The 26843-nt window shown below is 36.0% G+C and overlaps 2 protein-coding genes across 2 annotated transcripts; one reads left to right on the forward strand and one right to left on the reverse strand.

The window, feature by feature from the left end:
- The first annotated feature begins 1828 nt into the window (after positions 1 to 1828).
- On the forward strand, positions 1829 to 10537 carry LOC115435600 (PI-PLC X domain-containing protein 1). The gene is made up of 7 exons (XM_030158131.1): positions 1829 to 2094; positions 2964 to 3100; positions 5880 to 6005; positions 6091 to 6246; positions 6980 to 7092; positions 8660 to 8730; positions 9823 to 10537. Exons 1-7 carry the CDS (start codon positions 1989 to 1991, stop codon positions 10053 to 10055), a joined length of 942 nt encoding a protein of 313 aa, XP_030013991.1. The 5' UTR covers positions 1829 to 1988; the 3' UTR covers positions 10056 to 10537.
- A 96-nt stretch (positions 10538 to 10633) lies between these two features.
- On the reverse strand, positions 10634 to 26843 carry LOC115435594 (NACHT, LRR and PYD domains-containing protein 3-like). The gene is made up of 18 exons (XM_030158117.1): positions 26827 to 26843; positions 26646 to 26693; positions 26502 to 26570; positions 26312 to 26416; positions 26125 to 26226; positions 24222 to 24288; positions 23922 to 24126; positions 21157 to 22951; positions 19606 to 19779; positions 19345 to 19515; positions 19094 to 19264; positions 17834 to 18004; positions 16378 to 16551; positions 14999 to 15172; positions 13459 to 13626; positions 12113 to 12286; positions 11979 to 12025; positions 10634 to 11312 (listed from the first exon to the last, which is right to left on the reverse strand). Exons 3-18 carry the CDS (start codon positions 26561 to 26563, stop codon positions 10786 to 10788), a joined length of 4287 nt encoding a protein of 1428 aa, XP_030013977.1. The 5' UTR covers positions 26564 to 26570; positions 26646 to 26693; positions 26827 to 26843; the 3' UTR covers positions 10634 to 10785.

Here is a 26843-nt window from a genome sequence, read left to right on the forward strand (position 1 = left end):
TCTATCAACCATGATTTTTCAGTTTTCATGGCAGTTTTTGTCTTCATTCTGTCTGCACTCACCAGTGTGATCCTGTTTGTATGTAGTTTTGTATCTTTCAGTGGTTCCGCTTAAGAATGAAAAGATTTCATCCCAATGTTTTTATTTGATGAGGATAAATCAAGTTTTTTTTTTTTTTTTTTTTTAAATCACTTTGTCATACAAAACTTGTTGGACCACAAGCCATGTGTCTTTTTGCAGGTATGAAACTATTGCCATCTGTGACACCAGTGAGACTGATTTTTTATTTGTTTTGCTTGTGATTTCATAGAAGTCATATTTTGACACTTGATTTTTGTTGCCTTTTAGTTGTGCATGATAAATCGTTACAATACACAACTTTCCTTTTTTGGGCGTTTGGCATAAACCCACCAACACTCCAAATAATCTAATAACATAACTGTTCGTGTGTGGAGAGGAAATCACGCAGAGGCTGAACTCCTGTTTCCTATTTGTCCCAAACATCTTTAGATCGGAATTTGTAAAATATTATAATAAAGAAATCAAGTTCCACACGTGGCTCTGAACTTACAGAATGAAACAATAGACTGAAAACAAATCCAAAAAATAAACTGCATGGGAAATTTTAGGAAGGTGATGATATTCAGGACTTATAGGGAGTTGTGGTACACATCTGAAAGGTCATGTGAGATACAGAATGTGTCATCATCACCCCTCAGTTGATTGGCCATGCCTATTCTGTGTGTAACTTGGGTCACAAGTGTCAATAATTTAAATTTTACAGGGCTCACAAGCCATGGAAGCCTGAGAGAAGACAGTGGAGCAGCAGATCTGTAAGTCACACAAATAAAGGGTTCCTCTTGGATATACTGTACTTTGGCCAAGCTGTGGATGTAAAACGTAATCACTCTAGTTAACTTACAAGTGCAAGTTCTTATTTTGTTGAAAAAGAGGTTAATGAGATATAGAAGATCAAAATTAGCTAATGACATCAGATGTTTATCAAGGAAGGACAAAAAAAATGTGTCTACATGTCTGATTCTATGTGAAGGCTTATGTTTGTGTATATTTCAGTAGACTCACAGGCCTTTTTGCTGGTGAATGATCACATTTAGAAAAGCAGGACTCTGAGTGGACAGATGATTTGCGGTAATTCCACAGGCTCCAGGATGCCACACTGGTACAACTTGTTTTTGAGTTCACTGGCAGCGTAATGTCGGCATGTTTACAACGTTGCAGTAATTTGCTGAATTACTTGTTCTCGGTTGCTGTCGTCCTCAGTCTGAAACAAATTTATGTAAATAATCTCATTAGCACCACTTGTCCTTTGTGAACAAATGCAATTTAATGTTGCATGAACTGGCAAATTCCTATTTTTCTGCCTAATTTTTCAGATTTGATTTAAGTTTTGCTATTTAAAAATTCTCAATAAATTGGCCAATACAAAAATGTTAAAACAGTATTTTTCAGAAACATACTTTTTACATAACTTTTTGCAACCACTATATCCTTTTGAGGCCCAGAAATGTATTTTTGACATCTGTACCTCTGTAGGGGACAAAAGTTTCACAGCTTTACTCAAAAAACAAAACAGAACACTCTCCACTGAAAAGGACATTACATAATTTTTTTTTTTTTTAATGAATCTGAAAAAACTTTTCCGCTTTATTGTTTCCAATCAAGTCAGTTATTTAATGAAAATAAAACTAAAACTTTGACTTTCCTCGGTCTCAGGAGGATATAGAATAGCTTTTATTTTGAAAATCTTGCTTCTATCCCGTTTTGTTTTGAAAGTTTCCACAGGAACTATAAGTGTAGCATTTATGCTAACTTCCGTTTCACAACCCGGAACAGCGCGTAAATAAATCACAAAACTAACAGGAATAGGAAACAAAAATAAGGAAGAGGAGCGGACCAAACTCGGGAAATGAAAAGATTAAAACGAAAGCAAAGTTGTGAGAATGCGACACATTTAAGAGTGAAGGAATATGGAGGATAAAGGACGGGTACAGGTCGAAGGAGACCCGGCGGAATGGATGTCCCGTCTGCCGGAGGAGCTGCTGGATGTCCCGCTGTGGAACCTGGCCATACCTGGTACAGCACAAATGAACTGTATTTTGGGCTAATTGTGCTAGTTATGTAAATTCTGTGAACATTACATCCAAAAACCGTACATGTACTGTGGTATAACTGCTGTACTGAGCAGAGCTGAGGTCTCCATCCTTCTGTCAGTACATATAATGGTAACACTTTATAATAAGTACACACTATGAAGCATTAGTTAAGCATTAATAAATACTGAACTCATCATTTATAAAGCATATTTCTGACATGAATAGTCATTAATATATGGTTTATAAGCACAGTTATAATGGTTTTACTAATCATTCATAATCATTCATCATTCAGTCATGCATTTTGTTTGATAATCCCATGTGCTGTGTCTTTCTTTTGTTAGAATAACTGTGACTTTTGTGAGTCTTTAGGCATTGCCAACCTTTAAATCTCATTTGTAAATGCTTTAGATGTCATAGATAGTCCACACTTTAGATGAGCTCACACCATTTACTTAATTAATGAGTAGTAAGTGCTTTATAACTACCTGAAATAATGAATTCTTGTATTAATAGCTGTTTATAGTACATCTATTGGAAAATAAATGTGTGAGTTAGAATAATATACACACTAACATATTCACTCACCATTAGTACATGTCTGAATACCAAATGGTTAAATGTTGAATCCATAATTTATAAAGTATGAAAATGCAATCATTAACCACATTGTAGATGAGGTTATTAATGATTTGAGTATATTATAACTGTGCTTATAAACCATATATTAATGAGTATTCATGTCAGAAATATGCTTTATAAATGATGAATTCAGTATTTGTTAATGCTTAACTAATGCTTCATAGTATGTACTTATTATCAAGTGTTACCCATATAATGTGTCTCCAGGGAGCCATGACAGCATGTCCTTCTGCCTGGACGTGTCCTCTCCTGTCCTCAAGTCAGAACCCTGTCTCCTCAGACTGATGGACAGGCTGCTTCCCTGCTTCACTCGTCCATGTATCTACCGTTGGGCCACCACACAGGTACAGGGACACACACCTGTCCAAATGCTGCTGTATTAATCTAACTGGATCACACTGAAAAAACCCCAAACAAAAACATCCACTCACAGCACTTCACTGCATCACCTTTAGTTTTGATTAAAGGACACACAACACGTTCATACCAGGCCACAATAAATGTCACATGTCATTCCCATCCAGACTTGCATTAAAGTTTCCTCCCAGACCTTGTATTGATGATGGAAGAGTCGGACCAATGTGTAAAGTTTTCTCCATCACATCCCACAGATTCTCAGTAGGGTTCAGGTCTGGACTCTGGTGTCCAATCTATGTGTGAAAGTGATGTATCATCCTCCCTGAACAATTCTTTCTCAATTTAATGAATCCTGGTATTGTCCGATCTTTATGCTCCAGAGCAAACTAATAGCTGTTTAAGGAATCAATTGTAGTTAAAAAACTTGTGGCTTAAACATATAAATCACCAAACTGATCTGAAATATCCCCCTGAGACTCAGGGAAGTAGTGGTTTTTGCTTTTTTGCATTAATTGTGGTGATTGTAAACAGCATAATGCATTTTTTTTTCCCCAGATAGATTTAAAAAAAAAAAAAAAAAATGGAATGTTTTTTGCAGTGGACAGCGTTTTTGTGAAACTTATATTGCTGGGTTTCAAGATGATACTGGCTCAGTTAAATCCAGGTGTGCTTTATATATGTTTTTGTTTGTTTGTTTGTTTTGTTTTGTTTCCTTGTAGTTGAGTATTGACATTTCATACTTCTCCATTGCAGTTCAGAGAAAAGTATTGTACTTTTTATTCAGGTGCATTATTTAACACATAGCTACTTATTAATTCTCACATTAAAAATATTATATGATTTATGATAAATTACTGTACTGTACAACTTTGAGAAGTATGCCAAGTATTGTTATTGTACAAACTGCAAAGTAGTAAAAACATAGGTTAAAACTCTATGCTTTCTCCAACAACTACAACATTTTATCCAAAACAAAATCTCAACTGTGTCTAAATCACCCAGAGGTGTGTGAGTGAATAGTTGTGTGTCTGTGTGTGTCAGCCCTGTGATGAAGTGGTGACGTGTCTGGGTGGAATGAATGTAAATTGCAGTTAATTGTTACTACATATATGACATTGCGAAGTGAGTAATTAATAGTTGTGACATAGAGTTATTTCTGTTTTAAACTGTCATTCACTCAGTTAATAGTGGCCTTCATTCACTGTACTCTTTATGTTGCTGCAGTGCTTCTAGAATCTAATTATAATGCATGAGTTTGTGGCTCTTGAAAGGTTACAACTGTTGGTTAAAAAAATTCATACAGTACGGGAAATGAAAACAGTCGCACAGGTTTATCCAGTATATCAAGCAAGAATGTAGAACATTGTATCTAAAATTAGCTACACATTGTCAAACCACAACATTAAAATGCCTCCAGAGTATATGCTTTTTTAAATTGTTATAAACAGAATAATATAAAACTGTTTTATACCATGACATGAGGAGTTGATCCCTTTTGTAAAGAAATCTGAAATGAGAAGCCTGGAAGCAGGATTTGTCCTTGTGGTGTTTCTGATCCTTTCAGCAGAAAGTTTTATTAAATACTACAGACACTTATTCCAAGTTCTATTGGTTCTAAAGAAAGGGGCATTTAAGGTCTGTTTAGGTCCAACATTCCTCATTCACAAACAGGGCTTTCACACAGTGATGAGACTTAAAGCGAGACAAGACACGGTCGTATTTCCCAAGGAAACAGCTGTGGAACATATATCACAAGACATATGTTACACAAGTATGATTTTACTATCATTCATTCATTCATTTTCTGAACTGCTTAATCCCTTTGAGGGTCACGGAGCCTGTCTCAGCTCCCACCAGGACAAAGGCAGGTACATTCTGCATATGAGTGCTTTAACTTCTAATATTCTAAAATACATGTTGCTGATTAAATAGGACTGGAACTACTGATTAACACATGTCCTCAGATGGTCTTGTTCAGAACCTAAAAAAAGAAACCAAAATATATTTAAATTTAAGAAGCAGAATCAGAAAAACTCAGAAAAAAATCTTCAAATTGGTATATTGATTATTATAATAGTTGAGCTGTTTTACCTTAATATTTGAAAACCGAGCATTTTAATTTGTTAATCACAGCAGCTCTACTCATAGTACTCATGTACTTCACCTCAGTAACATGTTGAATGCAGGACTCTCATTTGTAAAGTAGTATTTCCACTCACATCTACTGTAAAATAGTACATTGTTGCTCATAAAGCTGGAATAATTTAATTTTCTGACACATTCCTCTATTTATTCATATGACCAGGTGTAATCATTACATACTGAGTCCCAGTTACACTTTATCTATCAGGAATAAATCACATTGTTACAATCATTTCATGAGAAGAGGTTCAAATATTTTAATCCAACTTTATGGGCAACGGTGTACAATAAAAATCCATGAACTTTCCCCTGTCTTTTACGTAGTTTTCATCTTGTTGCATCTTTTCAGGTAATTGAAAAGATCTTGATATATCTTTTGCAACTAATTTAAAACAACTACCAACTGTCTGGTTTTGTCAAGTTTCACTCAGGATCAGAAATCTGTCTTTACACTAAATAATGATTTTTATGATTAATACTGTTTTTTTTTGTCTCTCTGTATAACAGCATTAACATTATTATATCATTAACATTATGACATTATGTCCAGTTTGATGTGAATTAGACACTGAAAGTCTTTTAATAGCTGTTAATTTTTGACTATATCTGTATTTTTCTTTATAGCAGTCTGTGCTCAGTGATCAGTGTGATCTCGGAATCCGGTTTCTGGACCTGAGACTCGCCCGGAAACCAGCAGGAGGAAGCAAACTGTTCTTTGCTCACGGCATCTACACTGTGATGACTGTAAAGGTACACACACACTCATACACATCAGTCAAATTAAAACACAGACAGAGCTGAGGTAAAGTCTTCCGCTGGGGTTTCACGTCTGCAGGAGGCTCTGGATGAACTGGCGGTGTGGTTGGACGCTCATCCCAGAGAGGTGGTCATCGTTTTCTGCTCGCATTTTGAGTCCCTTACAGACAGCGACCACACTCACCTTGTGGAGTACATCATCGGTCTGTTTGGACAGAAACTCTGCTCTTCACAGGTAAAAAACACAGACACCAAACAAAAATTTCAAAGGAAACTTTTCTTTTATTTATGCCATAAATGCAGTATTATTCACAAGTCTCAGGTCACCTTCAGTTTTGCTCTTTTCAGGGTTTTAATGAGTTTTAATATTTATTTCTCAGTCTTTGCATTAACCCATCAAGACCCAATGCTGCTTTTGTGGCAGCTCCCAAATAAATTTTTCTGTCTGTTTAAACTTTCTTAAGTAATTTATCACCATTTATTATATATTATCCTCTGTATTTGGCATTTTTTCAGCGAAAGTCATATATTTTCCTATATTTAATTTACTGATCATGTAGATGTTTATAAAAGCTCAGATTAAAGTTGAGGGTTATTATTTACAAAACAGAAAAAACTGATGAAAAAGTGACTTTTTTCATGTAGGTTAACAAATGACAGTGGTTGGAGATGCTTGTTTTTATGTTCAATTAATTATATATTTTGCTGTAAAAATCAAGATTTTCTTCAGTTTTCTCTGTTTTGTTATGGTAACCTTTAAATTTACTTTGACCTTTTTATAAACATCTACATGATCAATGAATTAAATGGAGAAAAACAGATTATTTACTTGGAAAAATGCAGAGGATAATATGATAATTGGTGACAAAACACCTAGAGGGATTTGGAGAAAATCCATTTGAAAGTTGACACAAAAGTAGTTTGGGGTCTTTAAGGGTTAAAATGCCTATTTGTGTGTATTTGTGCAGGACAGGCCAACCCTACGGTCCTGTTGGGTCAAAGGTCAGCAGGTGATCCTTTCCTATGATGACCAGCAGATGGTGCTGCAGCACCCTGAACTCTGGCCTGGAATACCGTACTGGTAAACGCACCGCATCTAAACATCTAAAGGGTTTTTATATTGAATTTAATATACTCTGCATTACTTTCCTATTATTTTGATTCAGAATTAACCTGCATTTTTTCCACATTAGTACCGGCATCAAACAGTGCAGTGAGCCTGTTTACATTCAAGTGATCGTGCAAATAGTATAATATGATTAAGAGAAATTCGATTAACATACCTGGATTTGTCCCCAATATTCCGATATCTTTGTGCATGAATACCTGCTAATCTGATTTTTTCCGTCTTTTACATCTGTGCAAAAAAAGAAATCCTAGAAAATGAAAGTGTCATTAGTCAAGCAAGAGCTGAGGACAATGAGCCTGTTTACATGAGCATACAAATCTGATAACTGGGAGTAATCCGATAATTGTAATAACCAGACCTGACACATTTCCATGCATTTCAGAAATATGATTATCGAAAAACCTTGGTTTAAACGTTTAATCCATTATCAGATTTTATCAGATTTTATCGAAGTACCAACATACGTAGTGATGGTAGAATCAAACTTCCTATTATTGTCTTCCACTCACGTTAACTACATCACTTCTGTTTTCTATGATTTTAAATGAACCTGTTTACATTCACACTCATACTCTGATCATTATGCAGTTCCTGGAGTTATCAAATTATTCAAGTGATCATGTAAACAGTATAATCTGATATGTTAGCAGTAATCTGACTATGAGAAATTAGATTACACACCTGGATTTCTCCCCAGTACTGCAGTGTACTGCTGCATGTGTGCAGGTCAATCTGATGTGAAAAATATAAGAAACAAGAAAAGCACTCAGAGAATGCAGACCTCCGCCAAGACAGATCTGCCCCCCCCCCCCTTGTTTGTTTGTTTGTTTGTTTGTTAGCAAGATAACTCAAAAAGTTATGGAGGGACTTTCAGGAAATTTTCAGGAAATGTTGAAACTGGCGCAAGGAATAAATGATTAAATTTTGGTGGTGATCGAGGGGGCACTGATCTGCCTTGGCGGAGGTCTGTGCTCCATGAGTGCTTTTCTAGAAAAGACAGCACAGACCTCTGCCAAGGCAGACCAGTGCCCCCCCCATCACCACCAAAATTTAATCATTTCTTCCTTGGGCCAGTATCAACATTTCCTGAAAATCCATCCATAACTTTTTGAGTTATCTTGCTAACAAACAAACAAACAAACACGCACGCACACAAAGCTAAGTGATCACAGTACCTCCTGGCCGAGGTAATCATGGAAAAAGGGAAGTGGTGTCATTAAACATGAGTGGAAGACACTTCCTGTTATTGTCTTCAGCTCATGTTTGTCTTCATCACTTCTGTTTTCTGCAATTTTGATTGTTTTTACACGTGCAGATGTAACAGAGGTAAATAAATCAGATTAACCTGTATACATGCAGGACGACATCGGAGTACTGGGGAGAAATCCCCACATTCCAGTACATCTAAATGCATCAGATCTGATTGTTACAGTTATCTGATGTTATTTTTACGGTCATGTAAAGGGTTTTAGTGTGAATTAAGCTGTAAATCACATCCAAACCCATTGGTCTTCATCAGGTATGCAGACAGTCCAGACCCTACGAAGGTCATCAAGTACCTGGAGGATCAGAAAAGCAAAGGACGACCAAGTAAGTGTCATTTAATCCAGTTTAATCCTCTCAATGGCAAGCCACCACCCAAACTGACAAAAGTCAAATTTCTCTAATGTATTTAATGAAAAGATGGTGTGTTTTGAACCTGAGATAAAACAGAATATCACAGTATGAAAACACAGAAGACAACTTTAATAACTAGAAGCACTCGGAGAGCGCAGACCTCCGCCAAGGCTGATCAGTGGCCCCCCCTGTGGGCCCCCCCCACGCCAAGGAGGTTATGTTTTTGCCAGGGTTTGTTTGTTTGTTTGTTTGTCTGTCTGTTTGTCTGTCCGTTAGTGTGCAACATAACTCAAAAAGTTATGGACAGATTTTGATGAAATTTTCAGGGTTTGTTGGAAATGGGCCCCCCCATGGGCCCCCCCACCCCCGATCACCACCAAAATTTAATCATTTCTTCCTTATCCCATTTCCAACAAACCCTGAAAATTTCATCAAAATCTGTCCATAACTTTTTGAGTTATGTTGCACACTAATGGACAGACAGACAGACAAACAAACAAACAAACCCTGGCAAAAACATAACCTCCTTGGCGGAGGTAATAAACCAAACTGACCAGCAGGTGGTGATACTAAATATGGAAATATTCCCTTTAACACTAAATTAGGTACATTTTAACAAAAAATCAAAAATGTGCACTCAGTTAAGAATTAAAAGTGCATTCAGTCACTTTTTCAAGAATTAAACACACTTAGGTTTTTGTCCTGAATACATGTAAAACCATATCTGTTGTAGTCATTGTCATACCTGAGTATCAACATGCTTTGAATAGAAACTTTTGGGTCTTTAATGCTGTGAAATGTCTAGTGTTAATCATCATTACAGCACTTTCTCACCACCTACTGGTTGGGAGTGTGAACAGATAGGGTTCTGTTTGATAAAAAATAAAGCACAGGATTGGTTTAATGACGTTATTTTTTTCCCAGACAAAGGCACTGACGACCCACTTTTGGGTTGCGATCCACCAGTTGAGAATCACTGATTTAACTGACTAGTTTCAGTGCTTTTGTTTTTGTGTAAATCTCAGTGAAAACTTCCGTTGCTTCCTTTTTGTTTTTACTTTGTAGCTGGTTTTTACGTGAGCGGTCTGAACCTGACAGAGGACGCCGCTTACGTCGTCCTCCACCCCCTGCAGGACATGAGGAAGATGACGCTGAAGGCCCTGTCACTGCTGCTTGGCTGGGCCGCCGAACAGCGACCGGGGCCCCAGGCGAGCGCCATCAACGTCCTCTGCTGCGACTTTGTGGACGTCAGTCGCTTCTGCTCACTGGTGATCAGCCTCAACTACAAACTGCTGTGACAACACTTTACTGAAGAAAGACGGAATGGTGGAAGTTACCAGGTTTACTGAGTCATCCTGGTGCAACAGTGCCCCCTGGTGTTTATGGAACGCAGACGTCTGACTAAATAAATACAACAAGCACCTTCCCATCAGTAGTTGGGGATTTATATTTATTTTATTTAGTAGTAGTATTTTTAACTCTATGTGCCTTTACACAAATTCAGAGTTGCATTTTTGCTGCTGTATAACTTTTTGGATCATATTTTCTTAGATCTGCCTTAAATTACAAGTACACAAATAAATATAAACTTATTTTACATTAATTCAAAAAGATCAAATTATCAGATAAATATTAAATGCAAAAATACATATACACATGGGAAGAGAAGGAGAATTTTAGCCTGTAGTTCAGAAAACTGTCTTTGAAGTGACTTTTTCAGCAAATATATCAATACCTGAATGTAAAACAACTGTGTCCATCCACTGTCATTGATCCAACTCCATGGGTTTTACTGGTGAATCAATGTTGTAGAAGATGACGGTGTTTCCACTTTCACTACGGAGCCTCTGAATGTCCAAATGGGTCATATCTGATGACCATGAAGATGACGAACCGTATTTTATACCAATTATTTACATGTATTGATAGGATTAGTGGATCAAGAGATATTAAACAGTTTAGATCAGTAGATGCTTTTGGTTCAGATGATCCTTTGACCCAAAAACAGAAGATGAACTCATCCTGTTTTCAGCAAAGAGACACTGATGAATCCAAAGACAGAAACCCAAACCCAGGCAGAAGTGGTTGTGTGAATGTGCATTGGAAGGTGTACAGGTGGGTCCGTGTGTCGGAGACTGCGTAGTAGGACAGTGTCCCTGCAGACCAGTCCAGATAGACCCCCACCCTCCTACAGGGACACGACGGAGCTGGAAAGAGGGCTGTTCTGATGTTATTGTGCCAGGCGTAGTAACCTGTACCCGTAAACTCCACACTCCATGACTTATCATTCCAGCCCAGTCTGCTGCCATCTCGCGCCCCTCTCCGTCTGAGTCCTCTGTACGTCACGCCGATGTCCACCCCCGTTTCCCAGTCCACCTCCCAGTAACAGCGACCAGCCAGACCAGTCGTACACAGCACCTGATAGCACCAGTCGAACCTGTCCGGGTGTTCGGGGTACGGTTGCTTCTCCACCGTCAGAGTTACGTTTCTGTTGTTGTCAGACAGGAGGACGTTTTTGTGTGCGGTGTTTGGGTCCAGTATGAGTTCACACGTATCTAAAGAACACAAAATAAGACACTGAAGCAGGGTTGCAGCTGGATGACCAACTGCATTTTACATCAATTATTTACATGTATTGATAGGATTAGTGCACAGGTGTCAAACATGCAGCCCAAAACCGGCCCACCAAAGGGTCCAGTCTGGTCCTTGGGATGAATTTGTAAAATGCAAAATTTACACACTGCAAAAATCAAAATCTTACCCAGAGTATTTTTCTCATTTCTAGTCAAAACATCTCATCAAACTTAAAATATTTTTTGCTTTATTCAAGCAAAATAATCAATGGAGCAAGTGAAAATTATCTTGGTAAGATTTCTTGAAATTAGATTTTCCAGATCTATTGTCTAAAAATAACCTCTTATGTCTCACTGAAAAGTTACTCTTTAGGTGATTGTCTTATTTTAAGTGTGATGAGATATTTTGACTAGAAATGAGAAAAATACACTTGGTTGTTCAATTAAATTCGGTTGCACTGCTAGATTTTGCTAAATATTACGCATTGAACCTTTAATTTCCAGTCTGGATTGACCTATTTTTAACGTAACTTTAATCCAAACCTTGGATTAAATAATCTTTGCTAATGCTGCCCAGTGTAAATAGAAATATCACTTGAAGTACTTGATATTTGACCTTTTTTTTTCCTTAAAATATGAAATACTTACACTTAGTCAGGCCTGGTGTCAGCCACTGTACATGATTATGGTCCACACTGGAACAGAAACAAAGTCAGACCAGGATGAATACAGTGAAATCAGTTGCTTATGTTCCACTCACTAATATTTTATGTTCTCTATACCTGATGTTCTCCAGTGTGCAGTGTGGATTCTGAAGTCCAGCGCGGAGTATCTTCTCTCCTGAGTGTCCTGGGTGGTTGTAGCTCAGATCCAGCTCCTTCAGGTTGGAAAGGTTTGAGTTCAGAGCAGAAGCCAAAGCCTCACAGCCTTCGTATGTGATTAAACAGCCTGACAACCTATGCACATCAATGCAAATGTGTAGGAAACGTTTTAAAAAATGGATGTTCCACTTGGAAGACATACACAGATCATTAACATTATGACCAGTGATGGGTAAAGTGGTATTAATGTTGATAATCTTTTTCTAAATGGGACCTTTAGGTGGGTGGATATATTAGGCAGCAAGTGAAAATGTAAACCTTGAAGTTAATAGAAGTAAGCAAATGAAATAATTAATTGTGATGAACAAGTCACTGGGTTGGAGCATCTCCAGATTGACGAAACTAACCTACAGATAAATGTAACAAATAAGAAAGAATATGATAAACTGAATCAACAAAATGAACTTAATACTCAACATAATGAACAAAATGGACAGACATTAACAAATACTGACCAAACTTCCAACAAAATGACAAAATGGACAAAAATCAACCAAAAAAATCTAACAAACTGATCAAAATATACAACAAAATTAACTAAAAGTAATTTTAAAAAGAATGATTATCAAAAATAAACCAAAAAAAAAAAAAAAAAACAGGCCAAACTAACCAAAACTGGTTAAAAATGAATGCAAAAGAATACAATAGTCAACAGAATGGACAAAAATTAACAAGTACTGCCCAAAGTAACCAACAAAATGACTTAAAAAGAATGCATGAGAATACAATAGTTAACAAAATGGACAAAAATAAACAAAAACAGACCAAAATTTACAGGAAAATCAACAAAATATCACAAACAAAATAAATGGTTGTCAACAGAATGAACAAAAGTGAAACAAAAACAGACCATAATGGACAAAAATAACAGGTGGGTTCTCCATGGGTTGAATTAATTTGTCCAACACTTCCCACAGATGCTCAATTGTCACCAGAATGAAAAAGAGCAAATACTGACCAAACTACCAAACAATAAGATATAAAAAATACACAAGAATACAAAGTGGACAAAAATTAAACAAAAACTGACCAAAAAATCCAACAAATTCAACAAAAAAGAACATGATTTTTAACAAAAATGACCAAAAACAGGCCAAACTAACCAACAAAATGATTAAAAATTAATGCAAAAGAATAAGATAGTTAACGAAATTAACAAAATGGACAAAAATTATGGACTTAGTGTCTAATATATCCAACCGGTCAGTGACATGATCGCACTAATGACATGACTGACATATTCAGACCTGATAGTTTGGAGGTGACAGCGTGGACCATCTGATCCAACTGAGAGCAGCTTCAGTCCTGAGTCCTGAAGGTCATTGTTGCTGAGGTCCAGTTTTCTCAGCCCAGATGAGATGAGAACCGATGAAAGCTCCTGGCAGCTCTTCTCTGTGAGTCCAGTTTGATTTAAGCTAATAAAAAAACAACAACTTCAGATTTCAGATACTTTGGATTCATACAAATAAATAATAAAGATGCAACTGACGAAACATTTATGAAAACTACATCTGAAAAAAAAACAACAACTGCATTTAACCCTTAAAGACCCACAACTATTTTTGTTGTAGCTTCCAAATGATTTTTATTTGTCTTTCCCAAGTAATTTATCACCATTTATTCTAACATTATCCTTTGCATTTTACATTTTTCAGTTAAAATCAACTTTTTCCCATAATTATCTGTTTTAGAGATACATGATGATGACGACATCCCTCTGACATTTCTCAAAATAAAACAGAGACCAAATTTAAAAGAAATTTAAAGAAATTGAAAACCCCATTAAAAGAAGTTAAGACCAAATTAAAAGTTTAAAACCCAATAAGAAGAACTTTGAAACCCAATTAAAAGAAGTAAAAAACCATCTGAAAGGAAGTTTAAAACTGACCAAAAAGAAATATAAAACTGACTGAAAATAAGTATACAACACAATATAAGGAAGTTAAAACCCATTAAAAAATAAGTACAAACCCAAAAAGTCATTTAAAACCCAAAAAGACTGAGTTAAAAAACAATTTAAAAAGTAAAAAAAATTACTCAAAAGAAGTTAAAACCCAATAAAAATATATGATATTTTTTAAATTCACTGATCAGTTCATTTTTATTCTAAATCTGTATTAAATTAATTTCAGTTGCACCACTAGATGTCACTAAATATTAAACATTGAACCTTTGATGTCCAGTGGGGATTTACCAATTTTTAACCTAACCTTAACTCATTAAAAAACCTGAACAACCAATAGCAACCAAAACCATCTACTAATGTAAAATTTTTAACAACTGTTGAAACACTAATTCCACCATTTATTTTAATTTTATCCTCTGCATTTAGCATTTTTCAGTGTAAATCAGGTATTTTCCAATATTTAATTCACTGATCATGTAGATGTTCATAAAATCTCAGAGTAAATTCAAAAGTTATTATATCAAAAACCTAGAAAACTGAAGAACAAGTGACTTTTTTTTTTTTTTTTTTTGGCAAAATCTATCATTAACTGAACATAAAAGCATGTCTCCATCCACAGTCATTGATCCAACTCCATGGGTTTTAGTGGTGAATCAATGTTGTAGAAGATGACGGTGTTTCCATGGTTACTATGGAGCCTCTGACCATCCGAATGGGTCATATCTGATGACCATGAAAAGATGACAAACTGCATTTTACACCAATTATTTACATGTATTGATAGGATGAGTGGATCATCAGGTATTAAACAGTTTAGATCAGTAGATGGTTTTGGTAGATGGTGGATATTTGGGTCTTTATGGGTTCAGATTCTGGTTTACCTGAGGGTTTTCAGTGTGTAGTGTGGACTCCTCATTCCACCGGTTAGCAGCTTCAGTCCTGAATCCTGCAGGTTATTGTTACTTAGATCCAGTTCTTTGAGGTTTGAAGTTTGGGCACCAATGACCAAGGCCAGAGATTCACAGCTTCTTTCCGATAGGTTGCACCCACTCAGCCTGAAGGATTTCAATCAATTCATTTAGAAACTTATGGAAAAACATCTATAAACATCTATAGCATGAGCTTTCCTTCATTTTCTAACAGGTTCAGATTCAGCTTACTATATTTATACCCTTAGGCAGATTTGTTTTGCAGTTACATGATGATGAAATCCTACTGACATTTCTTAAAATGTAACAACTAAGACCAAATTTAAATGAAATGTAAAGAAGTTAAAATTCAATAAAAAAGGAGTTTAAATCCCAATAACAATAAGTTAAAACTACATTAAAAAGAAGTTTAAAACCCAATAAAGTGGAGTTAAGCCTCAATAAAAATAAGCAAAAAACCCAATACAAAGTTGTGAAAACCCAATTAAAAGTGTAAAACCCAATAAAAGGAAGTTTAAAACCCAACAAAAAGAAGTTAAATGTCTATTAAAAAGAATTTTAAAAACTAGCTAAGAAGTTAAAAAAAAAAACCCACTGAAAAGATGTTTAGAAACCGACTAAAAAGAAATTTAAAAACTGACCAAAAAGAAGTTTACAACACTAAAAAGAACTTAAAACTTATTCAAAAATAAGTACAAACCCAACAGGAAGAAATTAACACTGAATAAAATGAAGTTTAAAAACTGACTGAAAGTAAATTTAAAACTGATTAAAAAGAAGTTTACAACGCAATATAAAGAAATTAAAACCTATTGAAAATAAGTACAAACTCAATGAAAACAAGTTAAAAAGTCAATAAAAATAAGTTAACACTCAATAAAACTAAATTTAAAACCCAATAAAACTAAGTTAAAAACCCATTTTAAAAAGTTAAAAACCGATTCAGAAGAAGTTAAAACTTATTAAAAAGAAGTTTAAAAACTGACTAAAACTAAATTCATAACTGACTAAAAATAAGTTTACAGCCCAATAAAAGGAAGTTGAAACCCAATAAAAATAAGTACAAACCCAATAAGACCCAGGTTAAAAATCCATTTTAAAAAAAGTTCAAACCTGACTAATAAAAAATTAGAACCCAAGAAATAAAAAAAATTAAACCAACAAAAAAGAAGTATAAAACCCAATAAAAAGATGACGTTAAACCCGAATAAAAAGAAGCCTAAAACCCAATCAGTACCTACATAAATATAAGATGCATTCATAAATAAATAAATAAATACATTTTGTGTAGTATGTTGGTACAGCTTGTTTAATACCGGTTTAATCCTGACCTGAGTGTCTCCAGAGCACAGTGTGAACTTTTCAGTCCAACAGAAATCAGCGCCACTCCTGAATCGTGGAGGTTGTTGTTACTGAGATCCAACTGTCGCAGACTGGAGGACCGGGAGGCGAGAAGTGATGACAGACCCTCACAGCATTTCTCACTGAGGTTATTTTGAATCAACCTGACAAAGGCACAGGAATATTTACCATTATGCTTTTAAGGTGTAATGATGTACACACTTCATGTTCAATCCAACTTTATTAATAGAGCACCTTAAAACACTCACAGGCACCCAAAGACACCTGTTTTGTGTATTTGTAGATCCACTGTGATCTGTAATTTATAATACATATGTATAAATGATAAACTGAGGCATAATATTGTTGAAATTGCAATTATTTTTCTTAAGACATATCAGGTTGTTCATGTTATTCACATTTTAAAGGAAACTTTCTAGATGTAAACACTTTCATAATGTAGTTGTACTGTTTTCACTGTTGTTATTTTACTGGTTCAGCCCACTTCAGATCATATTGGGCTGAACGTGGCCCCTGAACTACCCCTGCTCGAGAACATAGAGAAAAGTTTGGATTTTTTATTATTTATTGGGGGCACAGTCAGGGGACTGAACGTGTCGGAAGAAAAAAATACTGTATAATAGACTTATTTTGTCATTTGTAGCTGATGCATAACTGTTTGGGAGTCCTAAAACCAACTTTAATGTTTCTAAATGATGTATACAAAAAAAGAGACAATTGATTTTCATTGTTTTAAAAGACTAAATTTGACATCCACATTTACATTTTTGTCTCATACTTTACTTGCCCCAGAGAGTACTAGTTATAGCTCAACCTTAATGATTATAGGTTTTAAACATTATTTATACTTATTCACTGTGAGCATGATATTGGGATAATATTAAATCATTTGTGCTCGACAGATAATTTTGATAACCAGCCTCAAGGACTTAAGAATTTACCCTACGTAACCAAAATCACTTTACTATACATAACCAGACTTCCCTTCATATTGATATCCCCCAATCCTAGACCATTTAATTTTTTTTTCACCAAAATTGCGGGAGTTGCAGTCAACAAAATACCTGACACTATGATAATTTTAATTTTGGAAACTTCAAGTGAAAATAGCAACTTTTGAAACGCGGAACAATTTGCAAATTTTTCATGTAGTTTTTTTTACTCTTATGTAACCGAGATGTTTTTCATAAAGATTTAAGGGAAAATGGCTGAAACTGACAAATGTCTTTGCATGGCCTCAAAGTACTAGAAATACCCTTTCCATCCATGTATTACACTTACATGTCAGGTAAATGTAGGCTGACTCTTGACTATTCCCATGGGTTAATATTATTTTACTGATCTGATCCATTTGAGCTCATATTGGGCTGAACGTGGCCCCTGAACTAAAATGACTTTGACAGTCTTGTCTTAAAGTAATCCAACCTCAGAGTCTTAAGTGGACAGTTTAGGCTGAGTCCGTCTGAGAGCATCTTCACTCCTGAATCTTGTAGGTCGTTGTTACTCAGGTCCAACACGCCCAAAGTGAATGACTTTGTGCTGAAAAGTCTGGAGAATTCTTTGCAGCATTTTTCTGTGAGTCGTGTTCGGCTCAGTCTAAGAAAACATAGAATTCCAGTCACTCAGCTGTAGAAGTAAAACAGGTAACATACATAGTGACATAAAGAGTGTAATTTTAGCTTCTTAACATCTACTTTTTTCATGGAACCTTAACCAGAAGCTAGAGATCCATGAATTTAGGGCAAGGCTTATAACAGAAGAAGCTTACTGACAAAATGTTCATAGTAGATTCATTTGACAGGGAACATCCTCTAGTTTCTGTGTTTAACATGTGGCTAAATCATAAATAAACATAAATGTTTTGGATGTCAAACATCTACAACTACACATAATAGCTGCAACATGGAACAAATGTCTTCCTGCTTAGACTTTGATGTGCTATAAAAAATATGACATAGTTGCAGATTGCATTTCTAAAGTTTATAATTTATGTTTATGTGAACTACACTATATGGACAAAAGTATTGGGACATGTTGAATTCAGGTGTTTCTTTTCTAACAGGGGTCTGGGATAAAAAAAAGAATAATGACAAATGTCATAATATAGTTTTATATTGGGATAAATATCACTGCATGGGATAGTTTTTGTTCAAAAAATGTTTATAAACTATATGGACAAAAATATTGCAACACATGATGTCTACAGCTGTAAGATGTCCTGTTCGTGCTGATTTGAGATATAAACATCAATATTTCCGTAAAGTTTAATGGAAGATTTTTCTTTCTAAGTGAGATGTGAAGTAAATAGATGGCTAGTTGTGGTAGAAAATTCTTATTTACAGTCAGAGCATGAATTTTTTTTTTTTTTTTAGAAATTTAGAGGTACAACAGTTTAAATCATAGTCATGGATAAAAAGAAATAAAATCAATGTTGAGAGAAATTAAATAAAAAAACGTCTCTGAGGCATTTTGGGATTACAATTTAAACCAAACTAACCAATGCAATGATATTTATCCCAATATAAAACTGTATTGTGAAATTTGTCAAGATTGTTTTGTATCCCAGACCCTTGTAAGAAAAGAAACACCTGAATTCAACATGTCCCAATTTTTTTTGTCCATATAGTCCACCATAAAATCTAGTTAAAAGTTTGTCTACCCATTAGTTTTCTAATGTGTTCTAACCGTAGAATTTCCAGGCTCCAGTGCTGATGTTCCTGTTCAGTGAACAGCATGACTCCTGAATCCTGCAGGTCATTGTTACTCAGGTCTAGTTCAGTCAGACTACTGTTCTGGGAGAAGCAGACTGAGGCCAGAACGTCACGGCTTTTCTCAGATAGATTACAACAGCTCAACCTGAAAAGAATTCAACCAAATCAGTCACAGAATCCACAAAGTAAAAACAGAAATTTAAAAAAGGCATCATTTATTCTGACCTGAGTGCTTCTAGGGTACACTGTGGACTTTTGAGTCCAACACAAAGCTGCTCCATCCCAGAGTCCTGCAGGTTGTTGTAGCTTAAGTCCAAGTCTTTTAGACTAGACTTAGCACTTAGGACTGATGCTAAGTCCTGACAGCAGTTCTCTGTAAGATTGTTTTCATTTAGCCTGTTAAAAAAACAGAGGAATATTACATGTTTGTCCTCTGTACAGTAACGCAGCAGATAGTTTTACCAAAACCTCATAATATGATCTGACCTCAGTCGTTCTAGTTTACACTGTGGATTTTTCAGGCCCTCTAACAGTAGCTTCACTCCGGAGTCCTGCACGTTGTTGTTACCTAAGTCCAACTCTTTGAGGCTGGAAGACGGAGCGTTCAGAACTGAGGCCAGAGCTTCACAGCTTCTCTCTGACAACTTACAGCCTCCGAGCCTGATGAAAAATGAAAAAGCTTTTAACAGTATTTGTACAACACTACCCTAAACATCAGTATTATGTAAAAGATAAATATTATAGTCCAAAATGTGAATACTAGACATTTTGGCTTTGGTTAAGTTAGTCACTGTAGAACTAAATTACATCCATGGTGTTTTAATGCTTAGACATACACTGCAAACAATGCCCTGCTAGAAATAAGCCTCATATTCCTAAATCTGGTCAAATTGGCTTATATTGAGCAAACAATTCTGCCAATGCGGTATGAACAAAATTTTTTGGCTAGAATTCTTAAAACAAGCAAAAAAAAGTCTTATCAGCTAAAAAAACATAATGTGCCTTAAAACTAGACAAAAATGCTAGAATTTTAGCAAACAGTGCTTTGTCCAAGAAATAAAATCACCTTGATATTAGCTTGAAAATCTTATTAAGAAAAAGTTATACAGTATATATATATATATATATATATATATATATATATATATATTTTTTTTTTTATAATATTTTTCTCATGTAAAAATTTCTTTGAAAGCTTTTTTGCCTATTTAGATGAAAAATAAGGCAAATATTCTTGAAATAAGGCTTTTTTTACTTCCTTAGAAATATTTTTTTGCAGTGTAGCTTTGTAATGTCTTCCTGTCATTTGCACATGACAGTTTGTTCATAGTAGCATTACTTCATATTTGATTATATGGTCTGCACGGCATTCAGAAAGTATTCACAGTACTACATTTTGAACACTTTTGTACTTGTTTGTTGTTTTTTTTTAATAAATTTGCAAAATTTTCAAACTAATTTTTGTTCACTTTGTCATTATTAGGCATGAGGAGTTGTGTGTAGAATTTTGAGGTAAAAAATGTATTTAATCCATTTTGGAATGTCCATTATTGGAAAGCTGTAACACCAGAAAATGGAAAAAAAAAAAGAAAGAGAATAGGTGAATACTTTCAAGATGCACTGTAAGTGTTAACAAAAATCACATAGCTAAAATTACTCAATGGCTTTTAATATGATAAGGTTTTTGATGTTGGTTAGCATTAGTGTGACAATTTTCACCCCCCTCTCTTCCCCATCTTCATTTGTCCAAATATGAGCAATTCTGCTTTTAGAAAAAAACAGTTGATCAAAATGCTAAACTCGAGGCTTCAAAACAGCAATTATATTGACTCTGTCCACTTATAATTGTCTATGATTAGCTTAAACGCTAGTTAGCCTCAGGTAAAACATTGTAAATGCTCAGAAGCATTTCAAAAAGAATGTATAAGTGGCAAACCTGTTTTGCCAAAAATAGTCACATCATCAACATACCATGAAATAATCTAATCAAGACATCTAAACATAAACATTCAATGTGTTGTTTTTTTGTGGACTCACACAGACTTGTTGGAGGCTTTGACCACTGGCAGCAGCCTCAGAAGACCGTCCTCTGAAGCAGAGTATTTCTTCAGGTTGAACACATCCAGGTCTTTCTCTGAGGACAGAAGGATGAAAACCAGTGCTGACCACTGAGCCGGAGACAGTTCATCTGAGCAAAGTCGTCCTGAACTCAGATACTGCTGGATCTCGTCCACCAGAGAGGAGTCATTCAGCTCATTCAAACAGTGGAAAAGATTGATGCTTCTTTCTGTAGAATGACTCTTCCTGATCATGGTTTTGATGGACTGGATGGTTTCCTGATTGCTTTGAGAGCTGGTTCCTGTCTCTGTTATCAGGCCTCGTAGGAGAATCTGATTGGTCGGTACTGAGAGACCCAAAAGGAAGCGAAGAAACAAATCCAGGTGACCGTTTGGACTCTGTAAGGCTTTATCCAGAGCGCTTTGGAAGAGATGTGAGAATTTCGATTTGTCTTTTAATAGTTTAGAGATCCAGGTTGGTGACTGGGATAGGAGGTTGACTCCAGAGTCTGCAAACGTCACAAAGACATAGAGAGCAGCCAGGAACTCTTGAATACTTAGATGAACAAAGCAGAACATCTTCTTCGCATGTAGCCCATGCTCCTCTTTAAAGATCTGTGTGAAAACTCCTGAGTAAACCGATGCTGTTTGGATGTCAATACCACAACCGACCAGGTCAGACTCGTAGAAGATGAGGTTTCCTTTCTGTAGTTGCTCAAAAGCCAGTTTCCCTAAAGACAGAATCATTTCCCTACTTCCTGGATTCCAGTGTGGTTCTATCGCAGCTCCCATATGATACTTGACGTACCACAGTTTGGCTTGGGTGACCAGGAAGTGGATGTACATCTCGGTCAAGGTCTTGGGCAGCTCTCCTACTTGTCTGGTTTTTAGAACATCCTCCAGAACGGTCGCAGTGATCCAGCAGAAGACCGGGATGTGGCACATGATGTGGAGGCTTCTTGACGTCTTGACGTGGGAGATGATGGCAATGGCCTGGTTCTCATCTCTGAACCTCTTCCTGAAGTACACCTCCTTCTGTGGATCAGTGAACCCTCTGACCTCTGTTACCACGTCAACACATTCAGTAGGGATCTGATTGGCTGCTGCAGGTCGTGTGGTTATCCAGAGGCGGGCAGAAGGAAGCAGTTTCCCCTGAATTAGGTTTGTCAGTAGCACATCTATGGAAGCCGACTCCATGACGTCTGTCAGGATCTGATTGTTGTGGAAGTTCAAAGGTAGTCGACACTCATCTAGACCGTCAAAGATGAACACAACCTGGAATTCATCAAACCGACAGATTCCTGCTTCTTTGGTGTCATTGAAGAAGTGATGAACGAGTTTCACCAAGCTGAACTTCTTCCCTTTGAGCAAATTCAGCTCTCGGAAAGTGAACGGAAATGTGAACTGGACATCCTGGTTGGCTTTACCTTCAGCCCAGTCCAGGGTGAACTTCTGTGTTAACACTGTTTTCCCGATGCCGGCCACTCCCTTTGTCATCACCGTTCTGGCTGGGTGAGCACATCCCAGTAAACGGTCAAAGATGTCCTTGCATCCGATTGTCGTTTCTGGTGTTGCTGGTTTCCTTACTGCTCTTTCAATCTGCCTGACCTCGTGTTCATCGTTGATGGATCCAGTCCCTGCCTCTGTGATGTACAGATCTGTGTAGATGTCATTCAGCAGTGATGGTTTTTCTGCTTCAGAAACCTCCTCAAGCAAACACTGGAACCTCTGTTTTAAAGTCTGTTTGAGCTTGCATTCACACGCGGCAGGAGATTCTACAAGAACAAAAGACAGAAATGAATGAAAGTTGTATATTGCACTGCTTACATTGGCACTGACAGGATGTGTGTGTGACGTATTGCTGGGTGATGAAAAAGGAGGTTGATGTGTGAAGAAATGAATGAATGGATGTTGATATGTGAGTGATGCATATTTTGTTTTTATTATATATTTTTATAGTTATGATCAGTATTTATTACTATTACTATTTATGAGTCCGCATCCTGATAGTGCACCTAAATTTCATTGTACATTCTGTATTATGACAATAAAATATCTTATCTTAAGTTGCAATAAGTAGGAAACATAACGTGCACACACTTGAAAACCCTCGGCCTTCAGTCCATGCCAAAGTTTTTGCATATACCGATGGATGGATGGACAATGTGCTGGAAATTTTAAATCTGATGCGGCACAAAACCTAATAATGCACCAAAGTCCATGTTTTGGCTAATCTTTAGCATATCCAAGATTGATTAAAAAAAAAAAAAACACCAAAAAAACCAAAAACAAAACAGCCCCCAGCATTTGTTATATGAAAAATAACATTCTTAGTGTATTTTTAATAAATAACAGTGACTTCAAGTACTCAAACTAGCATTTAAAGGGTTAAACTCCTTAAAATGATTGAATGTTTGATCATTTTAAGCAGGGCTGAAGTTGGTTAAGAGATTAAAGCAGAAAAAAGCAGGAAATAAATTTAATCTGTAAAGTTCTTAGAGCAGGATTTTTGTTGGAAGTGGACATTTTGGCTCTGAATAACTTGAACATAGTACATTTTTTCAGTGTTCTGATGACCTAATAGAAAAGTTGAAATTAGAATTGTAAACTTTATCAAGAGGGAGACTTAGTTACAAAATGATGACAGGCAAAGAGGGAAAATTTACCCAAATGGACAAACGTGTTACAAAATTGCAGGAGCCATTTCCTGTATTTATTTTTCCAAAAGAAGGAAACTCATCGTACTCCTCTGCAGAGTGTCCGCCAGCTCCTCCTGCTTCAGCCTCTTCATAAAGTACAGTGCGATTTTGAGAAAAGCCTCTTTGATGCCTCTAATATCCTCTTCATCCTGACCATCCATCAACCCATCCCCTGAAATCTCAGGACTCACAAGTCTCTGCATCCTCTTCAGCTCCTTATTCACGAAAATGGAAATGTTCTCTTCAAGGACCTTGAAAAGAATCATTTATATATATTAATGTATTCCTTGTGTTATCCAGCCCAACACTGTGGCTGCTGAAACTGTAACTGTATATTTGTACACACCTTGAATATCAGATCCATATTGGTCTCATGTTCCAGTGCAGGCTGATCAGTGTAACCCTCTTGTATTCTGTGGAGGAAAACGTGTCATTCATTTGGGATATGTGTCATTATTACTATCACCACTGGGCGAAGCAGTGGTGCAGTGTTTAGCACCAGTTTGATAACAACACACATTTTCCCTGATATGTCTACAGTCTCTAAAGGGTATTTCCAGTGGCTGTTCATGCAAAAAAACCTTCATATTCATATACTGTGAGGATTATTTAACCCTTAAAGACCCACAACTATTTTTTTTGGCAAATCCCAAACAGATTTTTCTCTACATCTAATCATTCCGAAGTGATTTATCACCATTTATAATATATTATCCTCTGAATTTTTCAGTGAAAATCATGTAATTTCCTATAATATTTTATTTTTTGATCATGTACATCTAAATAAAAGAGTAAATTCAAAGGTTATTATATCAAAAACAGAGAAAAGTGAGGAAAAAGTCACTTTATCTAACAAAATATGTCATTAACCGCACATAAAACAAGTGTCTCCATCCACTGTCATTGATCCAACTCCATGGGTTTTACTGGTGAATCAAGGTTGTAGAAAATGACGGTGTTTCCATGGTAACTACAAAGCCTCTGAATGTCCAAATGGGTCATATTTGATAACAATGAAAAGACGACAAACTCCATTTTACACCAGTTATTTACATGGATTGGTAGGATTAGTGGATCAACAGGTATTAAACATTTTAGATCAGGAGATGATTTTGATTACCAGTGGCTGTCTTTGAGGGATAAGAAAAAACAAGAAAATACTGGAAATATGTGCACAGTATTGAAACATAGAAAAATTCCACACGTAATCATCTTCAGGTAATGTCAGTATTTAATTTGACCTCTGTTTGGATTTCCTACATCAACTCTAGTTTTCCTAAATAATCTTGACCAAAAGCAGTCATTGGCAGGTGTTTACGTCATTCAGGGTTAATACGACACACTAAACCAAACCAGTAGGTGTTTTTGATCATCAGAGGATGATTAGAAGTCTGGGGATTAACTATTTCACCTTCAAATCAGCTAAAAAATATTTCATCCAATGACTCCGTGGCCCAAGGGGTAAGGTGTCTAACTTTGGATCAGAAGATTGAGGATTCAAATCCCTTCATGATCAAGAGAGATACATTGTCCTTTTCAGCATAGTGGTTAGTCACAGAGGCTTTCTGTGTTGAGTTTGCACATTTAAAGACATGTATTTAACAGGTTATTAACATTTGCACATTCTTACCAATACAACTAAATGTGAAGTCTGCATACTTTTTTTTTTATCCAGTGTGCAGTGCTTCTTATTGTTACCTTATTTATTAATTTTTATGATTATTTAATACTACTAGTATCTCTTATGTGCAATTACCTGTTTGTACTACTGTTTTTATAGTTATTGTTGTTATTATTATTTTATTATTTCCTTTTTCATCTTCTAATTCTTTTTATATTTGTGCATATGGTGTTTTGCTGCAACTGAAGCCTTAAATTCCCAGAGGGTTATGCCCAAGGGATCAATAAAGTTTAATCTAATCTAATCTAAAATAATCTAATCTAATCAAAACTGGGTGCAACATCTGCAGGTTATACAAGAGCTGGATGATGTTGTCCAGCTTTGTTAGGTCTTAATATAAGTTTCATTACTCGTCTTGATAAAAGTTAAAAGTTTTGATCTGTTTATCCATTTATCTGTTTTTTTTTTTTCCATGCCTGTACTTTTTATTCCTTCCCTGCTGTAATGCTTTTAATGTTTGATGTCAAGCACTTTGAATTGTCTTGTACATGAAATGTGCTATGTAAATAAACCTGCCTTGCCTTGCCTTAATACGTTTCCACTGAACTGTAGTAACATAATGACTTACTGTGGTTTGGAATGTGACTTAAAAACAATCGGTGGATCTTTTGACATGTTGCTCATCATGGACACACTTGGAGCTGCAGAATCAGGTCTTTCCCGTTCAACCCTATGAAGATAACCAAACCCATAGTTTTAACCTTACAGTGTCTTTCTAAAAGCTGTAAAAGTGCACAACGGTGGTGTTGACCGACTCTGTATTGAAGGCCTGTGGTTTGTGAAAAGCCAGAGGAGGTTCCATAGAGACTTGGCTGAGTCCAGGGGAGGCTGGTCTCTGCAGCTGCTGTCCTTCCACTGGGCTTTAACACAAAACAGTATGAACATTTAACATCAGAATATGTGAAATAATATATGGACAATTATAAACAGTTTGGATCCTCTTACCTCTGACATTTGGTCTGGTCGTCAGGGTCTTTAAATGAAGGGATCCCCTCAGGTAAATCCATCACAACCCTTAAAATAAAACAAAATCACATGAAATTCGGCTTTATACACATAACAAATTAAAGAAAGTATGAAGGGGCTCACCTGCTGAATTCACAGTCCCATCAAATCACAGAGATCTTCTTCATTCATCTGTAACAGAGTGAGTCTGTTTAATGAATCACATCAGAGTACATTATGGAATAAAATTAAAACATCTGAAAAAAAAAAAAGTGAAGAGCAGGTTTTAAAGAAGCATCGTAGGAGTGTTAAGGCTGCTACATACTCCGTTAGAACAGAAAA

Source organism: Sphaeramia orbicularis, chromosome 2 (assembly GCF_902148855.1).
Source record: "Sphaeramia orbicularis chromosome 2, fSphaOr1.1, whole genome shotgun sequence".
In the NCBI taxonomy this organism is placed as follows: Eukaryota; Metazoa; Chordata; class Actinopteri; order Kurtiformes; family Apogonidae; genus Sphaeramia; species Sphaeramia orbicularis.